Below are 15,916 nucleotides of genomic sequence, written 5' to 3'. Positions count from 1 at the left end.
ATTAGATCCCCAATTATCATATCATGGGGTATCATTGGAAAGCCTACAACCCTGTGCAAAGATTTTCGAGATCGCCAAATGATTGACGGAGCTAGAGCCCCGGGAGTCGGGGGTGGTAATGTGTACTTTTACGTACTTTGGGGCACGCCTCACATATCGGCATGTAACTCGAGAACCGCTGAACGGATTTTGTCACCTGAAAGGGCAATCGACAGGCAACAAATAGGGCTTTAATTCTATCTATATATTGTATTAAAAGAAATGCACACCCGAGCCACTAGAGGTCGGCAAAGAATCGTCCACATGTGGGCCCTTGGATGTTAAGAGGTCAATGTTTTTTAATATTTTTTTTTGTAGCCAAGAATAAAGACCATAACCCTATCAAAAACAGTAGTCAAAGTGTATATTTTCATTTTTACCGATGTTTTATACGATTTATCGGAAATACAAATTTATCGAAAAATGCGAATTATCGTAAAAACCGCAAGGAAATGACTAAATCCAGATTCAACCCTGCCATTGGAAAGAGGAGCATTTTCCCTATCCATAGATGTATGATTTGGCCATAATAAGGTCAAGGTCAAGTTCAAGGTCAAATATGAATTTATAATTAAAATCGATTATCATTAATTACTGTATCTACAAATCCTTCTGTTTAATCATCTTCCTGCGGTTCATTTGCTTAGATTTTTTGTACACATGATCTCAATAAGGTGGTGAATGAGCTCAGTGAGCATTTTCTCCTACCCGTATCAATTTTTGATCAAAGATGCAAAAATCATAAATCATAATTTATATTCTCCTTTGTTTCATCACAATTTACTCAAGCCTAGTAACAGACACAACATTTCTGACACTGGAAATACATACCCCAGGTCCCTAGATGTTCCTAGATAACAAGAACATGCAAATTGACCTTGCAGAAGTGGAGCAATCTTCCATTTACTTAGGCATGTACCTTTAGGCGAAATACGGCTTACAGCTTATCAGGTTAAGTCATTGCTAGGTAAGCTGCCCTTATATATCTCCAGACTTCTGTCCTTTTATACTTGCTTTTTTAATACCAGATGGGATACTTTTAAATGTTCCTTTGATGCAGTCAGAGCTTGGTAAAGCTGCATTCTCCCACTATGCTTCCTTTTTATGGAATACGCTGCAAGTAAAACTTTGTCGCACTTCCTACTGTGAATGCTTTTAAAGGTGCTACGATTAGCCCTTCATGAAACATGTAACTGTTTTACCTGATGCTATTGCTGATCTTATGCTCCTTGCCACTGCACAAATGGCCTTTCTGTATTTATATTTGAATTGTATGTTTTTTGTTTAATGCCCTGTTTTATGTTGAAACTTGTTGTGTGCCGTGTTGGTCAGGACTCCCTGGAAGAAGAGATCTTGTATCTCAATGGGACATTCCTGGATAAATAAAGGATAAATAAAAAATAAAAAATATATATATTTAATATTTAATATTTAATTGACTCTGTTTCAGTCCTTGATTCAGTGTTGCTACTCCTGTCATGGTTTGCTTAAATTCTTATCTGTATATATATTAAAAATCTTGTTGTGGAGTGGAATATCTGTTATCCTCAAAAGTTTGATGCATGTGATGAGACTAACAGGCTCTCTGCAGTCAGAAATATTCAGTTTTCCTGGAATTAATATCATTGCAGTGATGCAGTTACTTTGATTCTTAAAAAAGATAATAAATAATATAAGAGATCAAGCCCCTAAATTGATTGAGGTATTGTGACTACAGCTCAACTGGCATGGCGGAACTATCTATAGAGCACTGTTTTCACTGTGACTTTTGTAATAATGACTAATTTGTTTTTATGATCGCCTTTTACACACAAACATATTAATGCATTCCAGAGACAGACAGACAGACAGACAGACAGACAGACAGACAGACAGACAGACAGACAGACAGACAGACAGACAGACAGACAGACAGACAGACACACACACACACACACACACACACACACACACGCACACACACACACACACACACACACACACACACACACACACACACACACACACACACACACACACACACACACACACACACACTTCAGATGGTGTTTGTTAGGTCAGAACAGGGGATAACTTTACTGAAGTCAGGCTCGAGTCTATAACGTTTTAGAGACAGAAAACAATTACACTGCCAGAACTGTCAGAATTGTTTTGCTAACCCTATAAGAGAACTGGGAGAGGTTGTTGGTGGTGTAAATGATAATGTTCGAGAAGACGCCGGTATAACGTGGGTCCGTGGGAACGCCTATCATGCTGAATCATATAACTTAGTTAGGCCTACATTCTGCGAGATTCGGGGATACAGAAATCTTCCTTTTACATAAAAAGTGGTAGTTATTTAAAAAAGTGTGGTGTTGTCTGTTGTGACGAATATGTCTAAGTGCAACTGTCTCGTGAAATATGTGTGTATGATGCCAAGGAGCGCGCGCACGTGCTGGTGTGGCTGGATCAAGCAGATTCTTCATGGTGATATATCCTCATGCTCATGCATATCCATAGGATTAAAGACTATTGCGCCAACCTTGCAACCAGCTCTTTCTAGGGTGCAAATCCGAATTGTGTATATACTGGGTACCTATACTTTTGATTCTCACACTCTTGTTTTACAGTATCGGCTACAACCTCTCTTGTTGGGGGGAAAAAAGCTGTAAAGGCTTTAGCAGCTTTGATTTTATTTTAATTTCCTTTCTTGTCTTTTCTTTAATTGTTTCCTCTTTCATAATGGAGTTTTTTTTCTCGTCTTAATTTCACAGATGAAATCCTGTGGGGGATGCTGCTTGCATGGTGTACAAAGCGGCCTGCTGGATTATTGGCATGCCTCAGTTAGTTGATATTGTAATAGCCTACAACTATGGGTTCTTCCCATTTCCCAATGTACCACCAACGAGTTATTATATAGAACTAACACTGCCAAGTTACTTAGAACTATAGAACTCACCGGCAGCAGCAGCATTGTGCGCGCGCAAAGTAACTGTGATCAAGGCAATGCACTCATAAATAATGGAAACACATTGGTCTCCAACTTTGATTCAGTCTCAGTTAAAGGACTTGAATGAACATTAAATTATGGTAAAGTTAGGAGCGCAGTGGTTTAGTGCCCCCAGGCGAAACATGCCCGCGCGCTGTCCAATGAGTTGTGTTGAGGCGCGTGCATGCAGGCGGCAACACGGCAATTCCATGTATGAAAGTTGAGACAACTGCAGCCTTTTAAATCAAACTGTTAGCAGACAATTTACAACCTAAACAGGATATCTGGGTGGTTTATATGATTCATTACTTACGACAGAGCGAGTTTGGCACATAAATTATGACATAACCACCTTGGTGTAGCATTGTATCAATGTGACGATACACTCTCCAATCAACTCAGCTGTGGTCATTAAGCTCACACGAATTATCAAACAAGTTTTCCTTTCTCGTGGGGCCTCTTCCATATAGTTATGGGAGCATCGTGGAGAGCGGGCGGCGTTCGGGGCAGAGCGAGTATAAAAGGATGTCAATTGCTAATTTATCACCTTTCAGAGGTGTTGAAAATATATCTGTCAAAAGACAAACGCAAAACACAATTGCTGAACATCTGCTTTGCTGAATGAGCGTTTGCCTGGGCGTTCACTCCGGGGACCCATTAGCGTTGACTCCTGTGCCTCCTCCGATGAGGAATTCATCAAGTTTCTGACACCCTACCAGATGTTGGGAAATTAACACTGTCTCCTGTTGGACATCCTATTGATAATATGTCTTTCTGCGCATCCCATAATGGAAATATTATTTTGGGGTGAAGGAAGTGTGGGCGGGGTAGTCTTCGTATTAAATTCTGACGCGATATGAATCACAAAGCTTGAAGATGAGTGAGATAATATGGGCGGGGGGTGTCCGTCTATATCACCCGTGCAAAATTATGCAGGTTCAGAGGCCACATGCAATATTGAATATACACGTCTGTGTCTATTGGTTATACTTAAACATTACTTCTGTCACATCAAGCACCGTGGTGAATTCTTAAAACGTATACCCTCAATGTTTAATTGAGTTCAAATGAATTTTCATTTCTTGTTTAATCATTATAGGACCATCCTAGTTTCCATTATTTATCCAGCATTGTAATAGTCTAAATAAGCCTATACGAAGTGCAAATATTACAGTCAATTTACGTAACATTGAACTAAATAACAAAGCCATTATGTCATGCATTTAGCATCACAAAGGCTACACCTAACGCCTCCGAACATATTTAAAGACACCTCCTGAATTACTCGGTGAATGTGTATTCATCCGCCTTCTGCAGGTGAAATAAGTGGCCTGTCTGTAATGGGAAGCATGTCATTACTGTGTAAATGGTCGCTCAAGAAAGTGTCCGATGTTTGTTAGTTCACATGCAGTAATGATGAGTGTGTCAGGCTGTTTCCCCCCATTCTAATTATGCATGCATGTTCATTTAAAACAAGCGAATAAAGTTACCACGCGGTGCGTAATTACGCAATGGCACGGTCTCGGTTACCGGTCAAAGTATCCTAAATAAAAAATAGTCATGAAAATATCTAAACTATTAAAACTCACAATCTATGAAGTGAAAGATGTCGCCAAAGGATGCAGTTGCCACTCAGCAGCACGATAAAACAAACTCAAGCAAACAATTTACAATAATAGGCTATACACCTGGCACCGCAACAGCTTGTCCTTATTATTATGTCAACAAAAGTGTTGCGTAACAGTATAGCATTTGCCAAAGTGTGTGCACGTGTTGCCTCCTGCAGGCGTACGTGAGTCCGTGGGTTTTTAATATTTATAACTATTTTGCATATTTGCCCTTCTCATATAGGCCTGTTGCATGGATTAGGACTATATAGGCGACCCATGAAGCCGCGCACCAGATAATTAAGCCACTGAGTTTAATTAAGATCACAACCTCGTCGGTTGCGTGACTAAAAGCGTTTGGAACCTGCTTGTATTGGTTTATCCTCTTATAGACCGCGCTCTCTCAATACTCTGCGATTGGTGGACGAATTAAGGCAAGGGGCGGGTTGACTAGTTTAATCAATCCACGAATAAAGCTTTAGCAAAAACAACCATAACCGAGAAGTGAGCAAGTTCGATTTTTGTTAGACGTTTTCCCTGCTCGAAAACTAGGCTACTCCCTCTCGACACTGGCAGAATGGGACCCGAATTGCGAGCGGTAGCCTGCTGCCTGCTATTTATAAGAGATTATAAACGCTGCCAACAGTCAGTTGTTGTCATCCATGCATAGCTCCCATATGCTATCGCCAAATATAATAAAGTATATGAGAACCTAAAGTGAATAATATGCTATTCAACCCACATCGCCTATTCCAATGACATTGCTGTCATACAGCCGCTAGCCTATACACAACTCACACACCACGTGACTGTCAGTGCTTTCTAATCCATTGAGAGCCCCCATAAAGGAGCCTTTCATGTTTTCTTTTGGATAGGCATTGCCTATCCCGTTTCTCATCATCTCGAACCCGATTATTAGTATTTGGCTGGAGAGTTGCAGCAGCACAAAGCCTGGCCAGCCTGGGCTATCCGCATTAGCCTATGCGTGTTGAAACCATGCCTTCATGTATGCGCCGTGTTCTAGTTCCACCATGGAGAGACTCGCAGAGAAAGCCTGTCCCGTTATCTGACGTCACGGCGTATGTGAGGAAGCACGTGAATGGATGGCGTCAGGGAAGCCTGAACGCAAGAACGCGCTTGCGCAAAAGTGAAAAGGAGAATTTGAATGCATTCTTAAATCTGTTTATAGTTGAAGATGGGGGGTAGGGTAGAGATTTAGATGGGGGACGCCATGTGGGGGTTGGTGCAAAAGTAGCCCACTTCACTGGTTTGGATGATATAAGATCCAATGGCACAACGAAATAGTGCACGAGCCTGCATTGCCTATTCGAATTCAAACCCCCAAACCGTTCACGACGACTATATCCTATTTTTGTATTTTATTATTTTAAACCTTCGGCTAAGTGATCAACTGGAACATTATGAAGTCTCTTATTACAAGAGTTTCGATAACCACATCCGTTATAGGCTATTGATATTATGTTGTTGTTATTATTAATATTGTGTTAATTATATTAGCATAGGCTATACAGTTATACTATAATATTGGTATTGTAATATCTGTTATATTACATATAAATACATTATGATCAAATCAAGTCAATCAAATCCGCACATGGTTGATTTCTTTGAAGTGGTGCGCTAGTCTGGTAGACAGGCAGGCAGCGCCACTTTTGGCAACGCTACTTTCACGGTCACGTCGTGTCCTCAATTGCCCGTCTCTAGTATATATACAATGGTTTACAGTTTGTAAGTTCTCACATTTTGAACTCCGCGAGTACAGCTTTTACGGGCGAATGTATCCCCCTGCCAATGCTAAGAAAGCACCGAGTATGGGTCCTAACTTTCCTGCCTCCACAGAAACAAGATGCTAAAATGGCGCCTTCATTAGTGTCAAGTTCAAGTGAACTGCCGACTCCCAACAGTCTGATACAAACTGCACGGCATGGAGAAGTATAGCGTCAGCACAACAATGACAACAATAATAGCCGGCGCAGTATGCAAGTCTCGTTTCATGTTTTTTCTTTTTAATTTCAGTCAAAATTTATGTTCACATTTCTTCATAAATAGTTGGTCAAACAAATAAACCAACATACAGTAGCCTAAAAAGTACAATGAACATTTGTTTCTGTCCAAATAGGCTTGCTGTTGTATCATCATTTGCCTCAATGTGGCACAGTGACACAGATCATCAGTAAAACATTTTGCTTTTCAGGAATAACTTGAAGCATGACCCATTTCTCCCAGAAAGCGTTACAACATCACATTCTAGCTGCATTTATACATCAGAAAATTTCTCTGACGTCTGGACACGGGGCAGAAAGGTGGTTGGAATAAGAAAAGTACTTCTTTTAAATTAAGGTATAGAAAATAGCATATAAAACATATATTCCTTAAATTATTTAAATAAACTTATTTCATATAACTGTCACGAGGTACCGTTTTTTTACATTTTGTTTTTAAAAGTAGTGCTGGTGGTCTGAAATTGTTCTCATGTGAGCACAATATACTTTGTGTAATGCATAATATTTAATTCTTGAGAATAGGTTACAATGCAATGCTGTAACTCTTTACGCCACTGACATAGTATTACCACATTGATCTAATATCCCTTCCGCTAAATTTAGTTAACAACAAAAAATGTCACCTTGACAAGTTATTCACACAAAACAAGCAAATGTGTAATCAAACTGCTCTATATGCAAACATCACAGTAACAAATAACACGCTTAGTTTCACAGAATAATTACATTTAAAACAATGCAAGCTGACAGACAAAAAAAAACTTTTTTATTTTCAAAGATACTGTTGTTGTGACAGTTCCATTGTTGCCGATGCACACGTTTAAACATACTTTTTTGCACAAAGACATTGTTGGAACTATAAAAGGATGGCGTGGCCCACACTGGCTCGTATGTAGTTTGACCCGAATTGGAAAATATTCATCATACTGTCAACCTTGATTTGGAATTATTCATGAATGAACCTTCTACACACGTCTGACATCTGTAGCTACACGAGTGATGATGGATTTTCTTTTTCTTTTTCGAATGATGAGATTGCTAGGAATTTACTATCTCTGATATAAAAGAAAAAGTACACAAAAAAGTTTAAATTGAACCAAAATGATATAGGATATCAGCAGAACCTCTGTGTAGCTTCTGCAGCTCAGTTGAATTCAGCTGTACAAAATCGATGATTTTACATGTCAATGGTCTCATAAGCTAAAGAAAGATGGTGGAAATATCTGCATTATATATAGACAAATCCATTATATTCATATAGATGATATCTTAGATCCAAATAAGACACATGTATTGGTTAAAAAAAGAAAAAAAAGATACAATCGCAATGTTGGAGCTTTAGACTTTATCATTTGTTTACTGTTAAGCTGGTTATGACCCAAAACTGTACAGTCTTGTTAGAAAACATTTCCATAAATATCATTTTAAGTTTCAGAACTCATACCCATAATTAAATTACAAATTGATAAATATGGCATCATGGATATGTATTTACAACGTTATTAACAAAAGGCAACGTTATATTCAACGGTAACAATCGTAACCTAATACCACATTTCTCCACCTGAAAAACGGACGTTGACAACAGATTCGACCCCATCAAACAAGGAAATACATTCACGAGTATAATATTTATTTATGATTTATTTTTTGTTCAAGTTCAAGACAAAAGACTTTGGCACGTTTCTTAAGACTGTTTGAAGTTCTAACAATCAATTGAAAGGCGACAGTAGAGTGTCGCCATTATTATATAGGCTAAAACAGCGTGAAATATTCTTCCTTTTTATTTTTAAATAAAATTTTGAGAAAATACATAAAATGAAAAATAAAATAATTATCTGAAATCTGTAAACTAAAAAAGAAAAAGTAAAGAAACCAAACATTTTATTTTTAGAAAGTGTTTTTTTTCTCCTTTTATTATTCATGATTTATTTGATTTTCTTCAAACTCGGAATAAAAGTCAAATTTCGAATCCTGAGAACGGACGTGGCCTGCTAGTGCTGCCTTGCTCTCGTCTTCCTCACGTTGTCCCAATCCCATTCTGTACACATGGTGTGTGAATAGTTTTTTTTAAGGTTTCCTTAACCTCTTGGTCCACATTGAAGGAGGTTGCTTCTGACTTCAAACGTACCATTCATTAAAGTTGGTTGCCAGTCCATCGCTGTGCCCAGACGTGTTTTGTACGGGTGGTGTTTTTGTCGGGTCTTCTGTGTTCGCTGACACCAGCACCGGCGGTGTAGACGACTCGTATCCAGAACTTGCTGCTGGAGACGACTCGGAACCTTGAGATTCGTGTACCTATAATGAGAATAACATTGCCATGAGATGCAGGGAGGGCCAGACTGCATGAAAGGCCCGAGATAGCCTTCCATCGCAGAATGCTTGCTGATTGACAGAAGCCTATTTAAATCAAACTTAGCCTAATTCTGGTTAATTGAGGTGTTAAGTGGATCTTAATTACATATAGTACATCTATAGCAAATAAGCAGTGCATGTAACAATACATTTGACTCAAATAAGTTTAGATTTGAAGTGATAATAGCATTATTAGATAGGGATGGAGTTGTGAGAGCCCCTGTGGGGGGTGGAGGGGTGGGGGAGGGGTTGCAGTGCGTTAATGTGTTTAAGGTGTAATGAAGACGTTAATTACCTTCATGTGTTTCCTGAGAGAGCTGGGGTGTGTGTATGACTTGTCGCACACTTTGCAGATGTACGGTTTGTCGGATGTGTGCACGTGCATGTGCTTTTTCCTGTCGCTGCTGTTTGCGAAGCGTCTGTCACAGCCATCGAATTCACACTTAAACGGCTTCTCACCTGTAAGATTAAATAAACACCGTCAATTACCCTATATAGACAAGCACCCATTGCAATGCACGATCTGCAAATCGAACCGCACCAAATGACATCTACGCAATTACACATTATACACATATTGCATAGACCTGGAGCAGCTGCGATTCCATACACGCTCCGCGCGCCCTGCAGTTAGATCTGGCTTTATTTATTCAAGAGGCCTAGGCTTCATTCAAGTATAGGCCTCGCCTATATGCGTCTGGTCTTGTTGGTAAACAGTGAATCAACAGGACCACTCTCCCCCGAGGTTAAGGAATCATCTATACTCCCACTGATACAGATTTAGGGCAAGAAAAGTAAACTGTGAATTTGGATGTAACGGCAATTGTTACATGCGAGTCATCATGACTCGCACAAAACAAAACAACACGGGTACATGTAGTCTATCTAAATTGAGTTAGGGCCAGCTCACTTAAACTTTGGCTACACGAATTAAGCATATATAGCAGTTATAGCACATGCTGCAGAAAGACCCCAAAAAGAGCTGTTTAACCAAGAAAGGCCCACATGTCTTATTTTATCATTCATGAACCACAGCTGTTAAGCATTACAGCTGTTTCAGACAGTCTAACACAAGTCACAAAACAAAAACAAACGGTACATGGAGCGAGGGCCCATAATAGCTCCTTTCCATTCTAAAAACAAACAAACAAACATTCCACACCCAAGCATTTTTGCCATGTTATTGTTCTTTGACATGCCAATACCCTATGCACAACATTCAGTTTAATTTACGTTCATAACGGATTGTATTTGACGTGTATTAAGTTAGTATTATAGGCCATGCATACCTGTATGTGTTCTTTTGTGAATTTTCAAATTTTCCGACCGGGCGAATATTTTCCCACATCCAGGGAACGGACAGGGGAATGGCTTCTCGCCTGTGTGTACACGAATGTGGTTCACGAGTTTGTACTTGGCCTTAAAAGATTTGCCTTCTCTCGGGCATTCCTCCCAGAAACATATGTGGTTACTCTGCTCAGGGCCGCCAACGTGTTCCATGGAGACATGTGTCACCATCTCATGCATTGTGCTGAAAGTCCTGTCGCAAATCTTTTTGGGTCGGTTCATCTGGTTCTCGTCAATCCATTTGCAGGACATCTCTTGTTTAATCGGTTGCCTCATATATCTGAAGAAGGCCCCTGGGCCGTGGTGCGTCGGCACATTCATCCCCATATTCATATTGATAGGATGGTTGTAGCTGTGGAGGGGGGCGCCGTAGGGGTCCGTCCGAGGGCTTGCGACGGGACGATACGGGTCGGGTCTTCCGAAAATGTCCCCGCGTAAACCCAGATGCATTTGACTGTTAACTACATGTCCACTTGGTGAAGTGTGGCTCACCCCCTGGTCGTGAAGTCCGGGAAACAACAGATGTCCTGGGTTCTCGGGGATTCCAGGAGGTCCGTGCAGGCTCCCCGAGGCAGCAAAGATCCCGTGCTGCGCGCTCGATGCAACGGACTCTCCGACGCCACGGTTCCGGAAGAGAAAGTCCCGGGTTGAGTTGAACGCTCCCCCGCCGTACGAGCCCACCTGTCCGCCGTGGGGATGTCCCAGGGCAGCATATCCAGTCGCTTGCGGGCTAAACGCCGAGGTCTGGCTGGAGGCAATATCGTGAGCCACTGGGCTGATTTTGAAAGCCGCGGAGTGGGAGGAATCAGCGAAGGGATTCAGTCCCAGGCTCTGGTCTCTGTTCCCGATGTCGTGGTGCCGCGCTGTTCCGAAACCCCCTACTCCTAGCGATGGGAACTGCGGACCGCTATCAAGCAGCATAGTCATCGGTTCAGTCAAACTTAAGAGATAGAAATAGAATCAAAATAAAAAAACTTAACTCCAGCTTAGCGGAGCACGCGAGCTGCGAATAACTACCGCGGGGTTACCACCACGTTTTACTGGGATTTCTAAAATAAAAAACCAAACGAAACAAAGCGGAAAAAACAATCCTTGGCTCGGAGCGGTGGGAGAAAACTCCCGTAACTGTGATCCGTGAGAACGAGGATCAAACTTCCCCCCCTTTCCAGGCGAATGATGTCCTTGGACTGATAAAGTCAATCACTCACTCCCTGCACATAAATGAACTCGGGAGGCAGTGCTACGACGCCCAATGAGAGCGCAGCTACTCTTTTGGCACGTGACTGAAAAGGAGGGAATTAATTGGCTAGATTTCTGTTGATTGGCACAGTTTGGCATTGGAACTGGCAGTTCGTCTCAATGGTTTAATTTGATTGGCCAGCGCAGGCATTATTTTGCAGGTATATCGGAGCACTCTGGTGCATAACTGTTTTTTTTGCATTCCCGCTACAAACCCACAAACTGTTGTTAAAGTAAAAAATAAATGTCATTACTACATCATAATGACCAGAGGCCATAGACATTGCAATTTTTTTTGCCGTTTTGTAAGCAAATGCAACACTTCATTGCATTCACTTTAACCATAACTTCAGAGCTCAATGTTCAAACTTTTGATGGCGCAATAAACGCCATGAGCATATCCAATATTATATAATAAAAATAGTAATCCTTACTGTCTTAATTCATGTTAGTTTAACATGTAAACCAAGATAGATTATGTTTTTTAAAATGTATGTATGTATGTATGTATGTATGTATGTATGTATGTATGTATGTATGTATGTATGTATGTATGTATGTATGTATGTATGTATGTATGTATGTATGTATGTATGTATGTATGTAACTATGTATGTATGTATGTATGTACGTATGTATGTAACTATATGTATGTATGTATGTATGTATGTATGTATGTATGTATGTATGTATGTATGTATGTATGTATGTATGTATGTATGTATGTATGTATGTATGTATGTATGTATGTATGTAACTATGTATGTATGTATGTATGTATGTATGTATGTATGTATGTATGTATGTATGTATGTATGTATGTATGTATGTATGTATGTATGTATGTATGTATGTATGTATGTATGTATGTGTATAGGCCTATCTATCTATCTATCTATCTATCTATCTATCTATCTATCTATCTATCTATCTATCTATCTATCTATCTATCTATCTATCTATCTATCTATCTATCTATCTCTCTCTCTCTCTCTCTCTCTCTCTCTCTCTCTCTCTCTGTCGGTCTGTCTCTGTTTGTCTATCTGTTTGTTTGTCTGCCTGTCTGTTATTTTTCTCTTTTATTTGGACAGTTTGGGTCTTATTAACTGAAAACTTGAATATACAAGTTGGCACAATTCCGAAATGTGGCTTTCTTGAAACCGCTTGAAAAAGGGCGGGTGCTTTTTTTCTTCTTTTTCTCAAAGCTCTATAGAGTGTAAGGCGGAGGAATAAAAGACACAGAGAAAGATGGCTGTAATTGTAATATCCAGAGATTTTTTTTTGCTTACCAAAAAAAATCGTGCCATTGAGCGAGTTTCACAGGGTTGCCGCTGACTCGCTGCAGGACACGCAAAATCTGATCAAGTTCAGAGACGCTTTGAGTGCTTCAAGCGGCGCTTTATAACTGCAAGGCTTTCACGTCCCCTCTCCCCCCCAATATGTCCCTGGAAGGAGCTCACATTCTTTATTTTAGGCATCAGAAAAAAAAGAAAAAGAGAAAAATCTTCAAATCGGCCCTTCATTCTGCTCTCGCCCTCATCCACCCCGCATTCATCCCCTCTACATTTTGAAAGGTGAGTTTTCTGCATCGTTTAAATTGCGAAGGCATCGATTCAGATTAATTGGCGGGGCAAATCTAATTTATGGGATGCTCTGAAGTGTGTTCATCTACAGTTGAGGATTTCTGTTAAAGTGGCGCTCGATTCTTATTATTTGTGAGCCTTTAGAGGCCCAACTGTATTTTTTAATAAGCATTTTCCCTAATTGTTGCAAAAACGTAAATATCTGATTTTATTTAGTAATATTATAGCCCACTTTCAACATTCGATTTTTAACGTCCTCAACAACTTTTCTTTTAACAAACGGCTAATACAATTCCCTCTCCCCTTTTCTCACCACACACACACACACACAACACGCACACACACACACACACACACACACCACACACACACACACACACACACACCACACCACACACAACACACACACACACACACACACTACACACACACACACACACACACACACACACACACACACACACACACACACACACACACACACACACACACACACACACACACACACACACACACACACACACACACACACACACTACCGTATACCCTTCTCTCTCTCTCTCCTCTCTCTCCTCTCTCTCTCTCTCCTCTCCTCTCTCTCTCTCTCGCTCCTCTCTCTATCCTCTCTCTCTCTCACTCACTCATGATCATGTACCCCGCCCTCTCTTTCACACACGCGAGCGCTCAGAGAGGAGAGAGAGAGAGAGAGAGAGAAGAGAGAGAGAGAGAGAGAGAGAGAGAAGAGAGGAGAGAGAGAGAGAGAGAGAGAGATGAGAGAGAGAGAGTGAGAGAGATGAGAGAGAGAGAGAGAGAGAGAGAGAGAGAGAGAGAGAGAGAGAGAGAGAGAGAGAGAGAACGAGCTAACCGAGCTGTGAGTTTGCCTTGCAGTCTTGGAGTATGAGATTTATGGCGACCTTTGTGAACTTTCGCAAGTGACAGGCAGTTAAGTTTTCTTATCTTCCCTCCTAGATATTTTATTGGCTTGTTGAAACGAGAGGGCCTACCCTTCCTAAGGTTATTCTAGCCTATTATGGTCTGTTTACAGTTAGCCCGTTATTTCTATAAAATAATTACAATTATCCGTCTATATTAAAACAAACTTTTACGAATGTTTGGGGTATAGACCACTGACTGGCGTGAGAAGAAGGCGATAGCCTGGAGTTGCAGTTGCTGTGTTCCAGTAATCTAAAGCAACATGTTGAGTAGAGCCAAACCCAACTCTGTAATGACACAAAATGTCCGTTTTCTAATCCCCCCCCCCCTCCACAACATAGATAATTTACAATTTGGGTTTCAAATATATAGGCCTTTATAGTCTCACGTGAGTCACCAACAAAGGAATTAAGGTTAGGGAATTGGACATACGCCCACCCAGCTATAACACATTTGATTGCAATTACGTTATTTATTATTATTATTAATTATTATTATTATTATATATTATTATTATTATTATTATTATTATTAGTTTATTATTATTATTATTATTATTATTATTATTATTATTATTATTATAATATTGGCTAGCCTACTTATGTTATACCTATAAGGAGTATAGCCAAGTTATAGAACGCATGATTCACACAACAATATGTTTGCCTCATCGTATGGGTTAAACTAGTAAAATAATAGTTTTACTTTCTCATGCATTCAACTTTTGCTGGCTAATCAGTCCACAGCCTTTTCCCTTTCTTTTTGAAAAGTCCTCAGGCAAGTCTATAGGCTATAATATTTAATTTTACAACTAATCTCTCTGAAGTTCGTGACATACACTTTAAATGTTATTTTGGGAGGTTTAACGCACTAAAAGCAAACATTATTGCAGGCTACAATAATATTAGACAATTGGACAGTGTTCTCGTGTGATTTGCGTTATTATTTTTAAATCATAACCAACTACATGCATTTTCAAATTTAATGAACGGCTATTTTTGAGGATTGTACATATTTCTTATTAGTATTTAATAGTATTTGTATTGGGCTAATACCCCCCCCCCCCCCAGCCCTTAACATTTAACTAATATCTAATATGCTATAATGCAACAATTTTAGCAAATTCACGTATACGCAGAGGGATATATTCATTATTTAGTTATTTCTCCCTCATTGGGCGACGAAATAGGCTAATGTTCGGTAAAAATCATTGGCTATGTAATACATATGCCACTGAGCATGCGCGTTAACTTTACAGTAACACAATACTTCACATTTAGTTATTAACTCGCCTGTATTTTATCAAATTAATTAATATATGGCCTATGCATGACAATAGGGTCGTTTTAAGCCAATGTATTCATTAATCTAATCGTATGATCTTTTGTTTGCAAAGATGTTGCTAAGATCTGATATGTGTTGTGTTTATTTCTCCATTTTGTCTGAGCTTATAGACATGTAGCCTAAAATAGGTGATCGGTTGGTCTCTAAGCCATTGGTGCATATGTTACACTTTTCAGCTCAAGAGTTAACCCAATAGTTACCAAACACAAATCAATGATTTGTTGTCTCTTGAAATATCTTTAGAATCATCCTCATTGCATGCAATATAGACATGGCCTCCTGCAGTGTTATGAATTATCATTGTACTAGTGTCAGCATTTTGGTCTATTGTGTCATCATATTGTAATGGGCCAATGGTTTTCATCCTCTCAGGTAAATTAGGGACACAGTGATAGTATTTGCCTTATTTGAAGTAGTGGAATATACAGCTATTTGATGTGGTCTCTTGCGCTATATATACCCAGACTATTAACAAAC

At 39.7% G+C, this 15,916-nt stretch overlaps 1 protein-coding gene across 1 annotated transcript; it reads right to left on the bottom strand.

The window, feature by feature from the left end:
* Positions 1-8,759: 8,759 nt before the first annotated feature.
* Positions 8,760-11,267, bottom strand: zic3 (zic family member 3 heterotaxy 1 (odd-paired homolog, Drosophila); the record flags this gene model as incomplete). Its single annotated transcript, XM_084332236.1, has 3 exons — positions 8,760-8,936; positions 9,289-9,452; positions 10,283-11,267. The coding sequence occupies 3 exons, from the start codon at positions 11,265-11,267 to the stop codon at positions 8,760-8,762; spliced, it is 1,326 nt and encodes a 441-aa protein (XP_084188362.1).
* Between the last annotated feature and the right edge of the window lie 4,649 nt (positions 11,268-15,916).

Source organism: Notolepis coatsorum, assembly GCF_963971535.1.
Source record: "Notolepis coatsorum genome assembly, chromosome: 16".
NCBI lineage: Eukaryota > Metazoa > Chordata > Actinopteri > Aulopiformes > Paralepididae > Notolepis > Notolepis coatsorum.
The sequence above is the reverse complement of the archived record's forward strand: the minus strand, read 5'-3'. Positions and strand labels throughout refer to the sequence as shown.